Source organism: Apteryx rowi, unplaced genomic scaffold (genome assembly GCF_003343035.1).
Source record: "Apteryx rowi isolate R43461 unplaced genomic scaffold, aptRow1 scaffold_90, whole genome shotgun sequence".
Taxonomy (NCBI): Eukaryota; Metazoa; Chordata; class Aves; order Apterygiformes; family Apterygidae; genus Apteryx; species Apteryx rowi.
Genome location: NW_020451205.1, coordinates 1,450,963 through 1,461,907, shown reverse-complemented (window position 1 = coordinate 1,461,907; position 10,945 = coordinate 1,450,963). Strand labels below are relative to the sequence as shown.

Here is a 10,945-nt window from a genome sequence, read left to right as displayed (position 1 = left end):
AAACCGCGAAGCGCTGAATGTGGCAAACGGGCAGCTCCCTCGGGAGAGGAGAAGCGCGAGGGAGACAGAGGGTTTGGTGTCTTGCGTAGAGTAAATCAGCACTTTACAAGATGAAGCTGCCTACATTAGGTACATGGGGTAAAGACAAGAACCGTAGAGATAAGGGGAGGAAAAAGAAACGACGTTTCCCCTCAAGATGTTTTGAGTCAGTGGTTTTCTTCCTGTGGGTTCAATAGTTCCTACTGTGTTGGGCGTTTTTTTCCACCCATCTAGGAAATCTTGTTTTTCCTAAGCAAAAAGGAAATGTTTTAGGATGTTATATATGTGATTTTACGTTTTTCCTGAAGCTAATGTGTTTGGAGAAAGAAGAGAAGTGTTTAAAAAACAGAAGGAGGRAAGGATGAGAAAGAAAAGTATGAACAACTGGGGAGAGAAAGAGACAAAAGCGATCTTAAAGCATGGATGGTTTTATTCTTCCCTGTGCTATTACCAGAGATACACTGTTTAGTTGCAATTGAAACTTGCTGAAAAGTAATAAACCGAGTCTATAAGACTTTTTAAAAATAAACTATATTAGTGTTTCTTTCAAGTTAGTGACTTTTATTGGCAGATTTCAAAGTTGCTACCAACCATATGCTTACAGTACCCTTGAAACAGCTACACCCCAGGTTGTTAAGTAAAAAAAACCCCAAACTTATAAGTAATGAACCTGAAGAACTAATGAAATTATTAGATACATCCTTGAACAGATTAATGGCCTAGTAGTATACTCACCTTTTTCTTACTTCGTTGTAGGAAAACTGACTTACATGCATTTAAAGGACTATGATAATACAAACAATAAACTTCTCAATGAGAAKGATAAACAACGACTTGGACTAAATCGTCTTCTATAACAACAAAAAAGCTACATATAACTATGCAAATAAAACATGATCTTGCAAGCTGCTAGCTATAGGATTTTAGCAGGTAGTAAAGGCAAGGCATGAGTAACCTACTCTGTTGCCCTGAACATTGTGTTTTGACTTGTGTTATGGACATGAAGACTCTTTCCCTTTTTGATTTTATACTGCTTTACCTTGCATGATGGATATAATGTATGCATTATCATTGTCGTGAAGTATATAAGGGACATAAGCGAACATCAGGAAGAACAGAGCTAGACACATTTCTTGAGACAAATGCATTAGAAATACAGTCAAGTGAACTTGCTAAAGATAAAACTGCTTATTAGATTTTTTTTTTCTTTTACCACCATATTTGTTAAATCAATGGCTTGGTAGTGTGAGTGGGTAGAATAAAATGTTTGTTGGGAGAGGGAGTAGTGGATAGAGAATTACAATTTTTTTTAATTATTTTTTTTCCAGCCATGCTTGCAGCTTCATCAGTCTGTATCGCAGAGAAACAGCAGATGGATTCAGCGTATCATCTGTGGCTTAAAAGAAATCAGATTTGGTAAGCTTTTCCAAAATTACTGACCATTAATTTTACTGCCTAAATCATTCTGAAACAATTTTGTTAGACCATATTTGTAAAAGATCTGTATTCTATATCCTAAGGCCTTAGTGCTTTGAAAGATGGCAACTATGTAGGAGCCCCCAAGGCTGAATATTTCCATTGCCAGAATTGCAGAGAATAGTGAGGAGATCTGTGTTGCTACTGAGTTACCTTAATTTCAAACCTGTCCTTGTGCAAAGATCTCGGTTTTACATCAGATGTGAGATGTCAGTTTTACAAGTCAGGGTTGTTTTGTATATTCTGCCCAGGAAAAGGCAACAGTGGCTTGGGAAGGTTTACAGAAATTTTGAATGATTCATGGAGTTTTCATCTTGAAGGAGCCTGGTATAAAATAAGTGATCGTAGGACTGGCGGAAGGACTCTGCTCTTCTTTCCTGTCTTATTTTTGGTCTGTGCAATTGTGACAATGGATGGCACGCATCTAGAAAATACAAATTTGCTTTCTGGGAACTTTTAACGTTATTCGGTTGAGTCCCAGGATAGGTAAAAATGTATTAGTGAAGATAGCTTATATGTAACACCAGAGCTCTTTTTACATTGGACTCTCTTATGCAGAGAATGCTTGGAGATACCCCAGCCGTATTTCAACAGCAAACCAAATCTTACCCTGCATGCGGAGGACTGCTCTGCATGTTAGAGGTATGTTCATCTGCTCTAATACTGTTTTCCCTATACTGCCTCACACTRGTAGTAATCTATCTGTTCATCTCAAATCTAATGTTGGAAGGAAAAGGCACCAGGTTAGCCAGAGGGGTGAGCAGTGTGCAATAATATGTACTGTCATACTGTATATTCTATCTTGCTTTTACTCAGGAAAGGTAGTACTGTATTTCAAAAGTTTACAAACGCTAGCACTCCAGGTGTCAGTAAACTCTGAGAAACTCTCTTCAGGACAGATTTCGTGTGTGTGKGGGGGGGAACTCTCATGTTCCTTACTATAAAACAGCATGGCTTGTGTAGATACTTTGTACCTCTGTGATTCTAATTGTGCTATCCGGTCAGTTCAGTTGCCACAGTTCATTTCTCTAGTCCTGCCATGGGGTGGTATAGAAGGATGGCAGTAAATTCTGAGCCTACAAGAAATTACCAACTAATACAAAGAGACTGCTTAGCCCTTGAGCTAATGGGGCATTGAAATCCAATAGCTCAGCCCAGCAGGCTTTTTGTTATGCTAAATTCGGACTTTTCTGAAAGATGGGTGTAAAATGGAAGATTTCCTCTTCCAAAACTGCAGTGAGATTAATGCTTTCTGAAATCCACTCTGCTTTTCAGCAGGTGTTGCTTATGGCAGACAGTAGCCATTAAAATGCTAACYGTCATCTTTTACATCTACTGGAGTCCCCAGCAGTCCTTATGCTAAGCGTAAGAAACAAACCTGGGTGTATGGCTTGTTAACACTCTGTTTGAATTGTTTCATTGTAATAACAGAGGAGATAATGTGCTTCACCCAGTCAGTTTAAAATACTAAGGGGGTCTTAAAAATAGAATGTAAACAGCTTTGTTACGGTATCATTTACATGTTGAAAGGTGTTATATGTGCTTTTAAAAAGAGAGAAATGAAGATATTTATACACCATTCTAATCTAATGTCCAGCAGAAACATGATATGATGGGTTACTTTTAAATGGGAGCATGTTAACAGTAGGTATGTTGACAAAGGATGAAATTTGTTCATTGAATAAAAAAGTGCTTTCTATATAATTTTTCCCATCCCAAACTCCTTTGATCACCCTGTAATTTCTGTTTATTTAAATCTGGCCTGTAATCTCTTTAGGATAGGATTTGTCTTTCTGTGGCTGGTTTGCATAGTGATTAGCATAGTTGGGGCCTTGTTTCTATCCTGGAGCCTTTAGAAACTGCCAAAATAAAATGAATGATGTTAATGAAACAAATTGCACTCGCGCACCCTTTCTGTAGATTAAAATGAGTCTGTGTGTGTTCAGCAATTGGCAGAAAGGACAAAAGTAGAAAAAAGAAACTGTGAATTCAAGAGAGAGGAACTGATAAATTTTCACACGGGGAGAGGAGAGAGAATAATTTGGCATAAGAAAATAGATACAACTGGAGGGGATTAAAAAAACTGATGAATTTGAAGGCAGGAAAAATGCAAAGCTGTATGAAGATGCGTTTAACAGCATGTTGGCAGACTGGGTGGCAAAAGAAGTTGTAGTGAACTTGAGTGAGTGAACGGATGTGATGTGGTTGAGTGGTGCCTGTAAGAAGTAGATATGATTGTATCTGTATGTGTGGGTATACATGAGTGAAAGAATAGTTTCTGTGTGTGTAAGCTGGGACGCGATAAAGATCGAGTCTTGAAGTCTCCCTGTTTGCAGGCCTGTGTACCCACATACATGTATGCTTCAGTGATACTGATTTGTTTTGTCATGACAAAAACATATCACTCCACTGAACTAATTGCAAATAGAAAATCTTGAAGTATGTGAATAGTTGCGGCATGTATGTGTATTTCAGTTTATACAAGCGCTTCCAGTTAGGGTCTGTATAGTATAAGAAAATGCATAGTGGTAACAACATAATTCTGTGGGCATGAGGTTCCATAGAAGTGCACTACCATGAAAGAGCTGACACAAAGTACAAGCACATCTACACTTTAAGGTTACAATGGGACAGTACAAATAAATATTGTATAATCGAGGTTACACTGAAGCTGAAATGGATGATTGCAGCATATCTAGAAATAATCAGCTTCGTTTAAACTAACAAATTTAGCTGTCAGTAACAGTGAAACAGTGATAACAGACTCCAGAATGGACTGCACCGAGGTAATTGCCTAGTAGCTGGAATTTGTGTTGTTACTGGTATCCAAGCTAGCTGGATACATCTGTGTTTGCTGTCTGTTCATGCTGCAGTCCATCTGACTCAGTGTAGGCATACAAAAGCCCTAAGCAAGTGTATGGATTTATAGGGAGTGTTTATGAGGGAATAGGTGATAATGTCTCAGTAGGATAGTAGATATTGGGAAAAATATCTAGACTGGGATGTAAGGATTTTAGGTCAAGAGGTTTATGATTTGAAGCTCTGAGTCACTTGCTGAGATTCTGACCACATACGTTAAAGGGATTGTATTTTATGTACACCAATAGCCCCCAGTTTTTGCTGGTCCTTCGGCAGTAACATTGAGAAATAGTTTACTGCAGGAAGCACCATACTTATTTCTTCCTGTCGAACTGGATCATAGTGGCAATAGCTTCCTGTGACTGCCATAGTGACAGTAATTTCCTGTGACCCTGAACAAGGTCTGTCTGTCTCACAAGAGCCTCCCATGAATCATGGTTTATGGACCACAGTTTTATGTTGTGTTAATAAATTCATTTTAACATTATTCAGTGTTTGTCTAGGCAAGGCATGGTCTGCTATTGTTTTGAAATAATTTTTCAAGGCTTTCTCATTTAAAAAGGAAAAGTGTAGCCAATAAAAGCAAACATGCACAAGTAATGCATAGGAATACAAGCAAGCAAGCAAAGTAAAGGTTGAGACTTGATTGTATGCTGCAAATTTACTGCTTCTAGAACAATTTAGGAAAGTAGTCTGCTTAAAACAGTTGTTAATTACTTTACAGTTAAACTGTTTTGAAACATCATATTGATTTATTACAGAAAATTTGTATGGGTGGAGAAAAATAATCAGTCATTCCCAGAATATTTGGCAACTGATTTTCCTGGCCATAAGAATGTAGAACTTATTTTGTTAGGTTTGTGAATGATCCTTAAAGGATTTGTAAAATCTGACTGTATGCACACATGCCCCAGAAGTCTACCCTGGAATCTGAAAAGTTAATTATACACTAAATTTCTTGTGAAGAAGAGATGAAGTCAAGGATTGGGACTTCATCTAATGTCCATATGGAAAATTGATTTAAATCCATTATTCACTTCATCTAAAGCTACTACTATAGTATAGGTTGCTTAAAAAAAAAAAAAAAAAAAAGCCGAATATAAGTGAGCCCTTGGGATGAAGTGCTGGTATTAGCTCTGTGCTGACAAGTCTTATGCTTATTTTATAAGTTAAAGAACTGTGGGTCCAAAACTACTTCCTGCCTTATCTTAAAATCTGAGTAATTTCTGCTTTCTTCTTAAATTTTTGCATCTGTAGGTACCAGTGGTATCCATATTACATCTCCACATATTTGTGTGTAAGAATAAAATAAAACATTTTCCAAGATGCAGAATTGCTAATATTGTCTCATATTTTAGGGTCAAAAACTTTTCTAGTTTGGGGTGCATACATTATAACTTCCTTTTTAATAAAAGATCTTTGTTATTTTAGTATCAATTAAAAAAATAAATTCAACATGCCATGAAAATGGGTCTACACAAAAAAAAAATAGTTGTTATTAAATGATTAAGTTATTGATTATGACTTATTCTTTGAAGATCAAGTTCCAGTCCTTTCCCCACACATACACACTAGTCCTCTTCCACAAATACTTACTATCAATATGAAAAGTTGTGGGTATGGAATGAATCCGTTCCTGTGTTTAAATTCTGTAGTGCCCAACCAGATTAAACAATTTTACTGAAGCTTGGAGACTCAGTGAAGCAAAATTAGTCTAAGATGTAGCCAGGACATCAAAGAGCAGAGGTTGTGGGGCATCATTTTCAAAAATATTATCAGGGTAGTCTAGCCTTCACAGTGCTGCGGGCTGGAGCTGTATCGCTGTACCTCCAGGCAGCTGTGGGGCTAGCACTCCCCTCCGTCAGCCCGGAGCTGCCTTGTGTGTGTAAGGGGTGGAATACTGCAGTTCCTTCTTGCTGAAGCTGCAAGCGTGCAGCATGGGATGGCAGCCCATCCAACCACCTCGCCAGCAAGCAGGGCAGCCAGCGAAGTACTCCTTCCATTCCCCTGCTCCGATAGACCAGCTGGATTCAGTCTGCAAGATGCTAATTGGTTAGGGTGGTTTAGACATAGAGGGAGCTATTTACACAATATAATTTAGGTGCCTAAATTAAATGGCTAGTTCAGGAGCTCAGTGTAGTCAATGGAGAAAGGAAGCGCTGTGATGGTGTGCTCCTTTCCCCCCCTCACTGATGTGCTCTCTCCCCCTCAACCTGACCTCCCTGCAAACAGCACGTATGTGGGAGCTAGTTGAGCATGCGCCAACTAAGGCCCATCTAGCATGCAAATATGACTATGAGTCAATCATCTCCCCCCCCCCCCATAACTAGGGGGCAGCCCAGAGCCCATGGAGCTCTCCTGCACGGCAGCGGGCTGCACTGCAGAACCTCCCCTTAAGCAGGGACACCCCTCAAGGTTGCTCCTCGAGGTTGAGAGATTCCTTACCCATGACAGATCCTCGGTAAGTGATTAACAGCATGCTGAACTTTTGCGAACTTCGTGAAACTTTGCTGAGTTATATCTCTGATTAATTGTGCACATAATCCCTTAGACATAAACCGTTGACCAAGTCTGGGACTAGGACTGGATCCAGTCGCACCCAGGCTCCTCTCCGAAGGAGTTTAGAAAGCAAGGGGGTCCTTTCTGAACCTCATGACTCAACAGGAGGGTTTCCTTCGCACATGCATCTGACCCTGTCCTTCATGCAGTAAATAACTGAGTGAACCTTGCCAATCAAACCTCATTAAATCGTTCTTATTTATGACTGAACTTTGTTAAGTCGCTGTCTTACTGCAATAAACATAGTGCTGCTTCCCTCTTACGAGTGAAGTGCATCACTCCTTCGCAACAAGCGCTCTCCAGAGAGTGGTTCAGAAAGGAATGGTAAACTAGCTCTGAAATAGCCTCCTCAGAAGAACATTTCTCCTTTGACTATACAGTTATGCTAGCTTCCTAACTTAAACATCCAAATCATGATTATTACCTGTACCACCATATTCTCTGAGGGAAGGAAAGGTCTACAGATGTTAACAAGCATCTGTTTGGGAAATAAGTGACCAAGCTGTTAAGATATTCATCTGCATTTTGTCTTAACAATCTGTGTGCTGAGGCCACGTATTTTTGAAAGCAAAAAGGCCTTAGGCTCTCAGATTTATTTTGTAGCTAAAATGGTACTTACTTTATTTTCAGGGCTTACCTGGAATGTAATACAATTTCAGACTCTTTGTTCAGGAATGAAATTAATCAAATAGGTTCTTTAAGCAGACTTAAGTATTACTTACACAAGTGTTCTTCCTCAGCAAATTTTGATTAATTTTTCTCCATGGTTTTAGGGAAGTTTATGTTTTAGAACAGAAAATTAACAAAATGTGTTTTGCATTTTCTGTGTTCTGCAAAGAACAGACCTGTAGCTAGTATATTCTCTTTGGATGCGTCCCTTAGTATCAAGAGCAGCACGCTTAGGGGGCTGTGCTACTGAATTTAAGATCGTGGGGAATTAAGAATAGGTTCCCTTCAGATGTTAAATTCTTTTTTTTCCCTCTCTGCCTGCTTTAAGATCTCCCTGTCTATGATTTATCATGAACAGAATAGGATATGTTACTACTCAAATTTTAGATGATCTTTTAGCCAGAGTCTCGCAGTGTTTTAGCATAAATATAAGGTCATAAAAAAAATCCACTATAAAGGAAACCGTTTGTTTCAAGCAGTCCAAACAGTGTTATTCTTTCCTGTGGAAATGCAAGCCTGTATATTTTGCCTTGGATACGATCTTCTGTTATTTTTAATTTTGTGACTGCACTGTACTGTATATTTAATTCTTCTTACTTGTCCTGAATATTTGTATATGCTCCTTTCTACCATATCTAGCTGCTGCTTTTGCACCTGCATCACACATCCGTTCACAATTACTGTTTTTTGCTAGTGAGAACTTACATTTCAGTTTCAAGATGATGGATTTGTAGGAAAGCTATGCATGTTCTCAAAGTATCTAAATATTTCTGATCAAGCTTCCTAGGTTTGATAGGGGATGGAAGAGCAACTGTGTCTGGTTAAGATCATTGTGTAGGTGTTTAATTATGAAGCTGTCCTGTAGATCTTTAGAGTCCTATATCTTTAGTCATAACCTCTTGCTCTAAAACACAGTCATGGCTTTTAGAGTCCACAGCATTGCCGAATGCTTAATTCATTGAAGATTGTTACAGTTTTGGATCCCATGTTTATTTAAGGATTTACCAGAAGCCTATCTCCCCTGTGTTTGTTAGATTCTCGCTCATTTCCTCCTTATTGACTCCTGATGATACCACCTCCTTCGAAGTTCTAACAGTAATTAGGTGATAGATACCTATACTGAATCCTCTGAATCTTTGCCACTTCAATTTTAGATTGGAGAGAAAACTTTTTGAGTGAAAATTAATCATCTCTCGTTTATATGCTTTTGTAATGAAGTTTACAGCACAGTATGTGGCAGTTACTCATTGAAGTACTGTCCTGATACGGTAAGCAGGACTGGGCCTTACCCAAATTTGAGTAGGAGATCCCTACAAAATACCCAAGTGATTTCCTAAGAGAGTCAGTGACAGTCTTTCCCTGAAWAAGTACTAAATCAGTGTCCTAACACTGAGTCACGGCTCATCCAGCAGAGGAGTTTGCTCACAGAAGCTATTATTTAACAGTTCCCTTTATGGATCCTCTGTTCTTGTGGAGTAAACCTTTCTGAAGTGAGACCTTGTCATGCAGCTTGTAATCTACACCAGTAAATAAAAAGGGACAAAAGACGTACATGTGCAACCTTATGTTTGGCATTGCCTGGCTCTTGAGTGTTTACCCATGCAACTTGCATCTTTTCTTATTTTTTTCTTTAGGGTACAAATACAATTATTTTATCTCCTGAATATGTCATCTTGCTCCATTAATATCTGGGAGGTTTTTCCCTCAATTTCCTTTAATTATTTAAGATGGCTGTTTGTGGAAGAGCTCCTTTGAATGTTTGTGGAGAATAAGCAAGGCAATAAATATTAGTCAAATATGTGGCAGGAATATGTTTAATTTGAATTTAAAAATATTAAAACTGTGAAAACTTGAATGAATATTCTAAGTCTTATATAAAGAGAACAGCAAGAAAATATATCGTACGAATATTTCCTGGAAATATGTAGATAGACCAAATCTTTATAATTCCTTGTAGCTTATCAGTAGTTTTGCAATAGTTTATAGGTTTGGTTTACTCTGTAAAAATCACATCCAGCTTGATTTTCTTACAGGATGAATACAGCAATTTTCTGTTTCTGTGTACCAGAAAATGGGAGCTGGAAGTATTTGCTCACCACCTCCAAAAACTGTGTTCACTATTTACTGACACTTACCATTTTTTTGGCAGGAGAAATTGTATTGAATGTTATGGCTACCTTAAAAAAATAATAACCAAGTAATAGTTGGTATTTGGCTGAAACATTGGACTTTCAATTACAAGTACAGAATCCTATTATTTATCGGAGAGTTCTGCACAATATTATGGCACTCTTGTTTTAAAATATCTGACATTATCATATCTATTGTTTAGTATTCTTCATTGAATAATTTGGTTTAATATTAGTTGTTCACAGAGTGTTGGTTAATTACATTAAATAATTGAAATTGAAATCTGAAGTGGAGTGCATCTGTATGCAAATATGTATTTAAAGAAATAAAAAGGGGCAAAGATGGGGAAAAAATCTGTCCTATTTGAGGCAAGGAAGCCAAAACTTACTTCCAAGTTGGGTTATTTCTAATTTTGTGAAAAAGCAGGCAATCAGTCAATAACTTAGTATTGTATACAGGTCAGGGGGAGGATTTATACATGTGGAAGTGGAAAGCTTTTTCAGAGAGACATTACCATGCCWTTGTATTTCTTTGTTGTTCATTCATACTATCCTTTTTAAGCAATTCTTTTTAAATTTTAGTGCCATTAGTAATTATCTGTCCTCCTATAAATATTGTTTATGTTGAGCTGGCATTTAAATTGTTCATTACAGTCACTGGATCTTAAAGTGATTTGCAGAACAGTGACTTACATGATCTGCATTCTTTAAATAAATCCTCTACATCAACATAAAAGGAGAGAGAGAGAGAGAGAGAAAGAAGGAAGGGTAGGATGGTTGTCTTAAATTAATATTTTATTCAGTCTGCCAGCCCATCCTGTCCTTTCAGCAGAAGTGAAAAGTGTTCACACAGGCCTTCAGTTAAGAGCTAAGATCAAAGCAAAGTGATTTAATTGTAAGATCAGTGGGTAGCTACAGTAACATCAGTGTGAGAAAAATTTACATGAGAACATACATCTCATAATGGATAAAGAAACAGAGCTTTATAAATTGGACCAGACCTTAGATTATAAACTGTACACAATTGTGTTACCTGAATAGTTTTAAACATTTTGAAAGAGAAATGGATTTAGTTTGAAGGACAGTTTAAGGATCATCTTTGGATGATAGGTCTGAGTGCAGCCTAATTCTGTTAATCAGATATCAGATTTCATGGTTACAGAAACTGAGTTGAAGATCTCCATCTATTCCCTTTCAGATAACTGTCCGTGTCT

At 37.8% G+C, this 10,945-nt stretch overlaps 1 protein-coding gene across 14 annotated transcripts in view; it reads left to right on the top strand.

Moving 5' to 3' along the window:
• The window catches only part of FABP6 (fatty acid binding protein 6), a 45,531-nt gene that overhangs the window by 341 nt on the left and 34,245 nt on the right, over positions 1-10,945 (top strand). For 7 of the 14 annotated variants that reach the window (XM_026091413.1, XM_026091408.1, XM_026091406.1 and 4 more), the window contains exon 2: positions 1,368-1,455. Coding sequence is in view for 7 of the 14 variants with exons in the window: in XM_026091404.1 (XP_025947189.1) it covers positions 2,077-2,157 (81 nt within the window). In the remaining 7 variants the exon portion in view is untranslated. Of the gene's footprint in view, positions 1-6; positions 130-152; positions 1,456-2,073; positions 2,158-10,945 lie in introns of those variants that run through there. The other 7 variants (XM_026091405.1, XM_026091404.1, XM_026091403.1 and 4 more) reach the window with 4 other exon arrangements.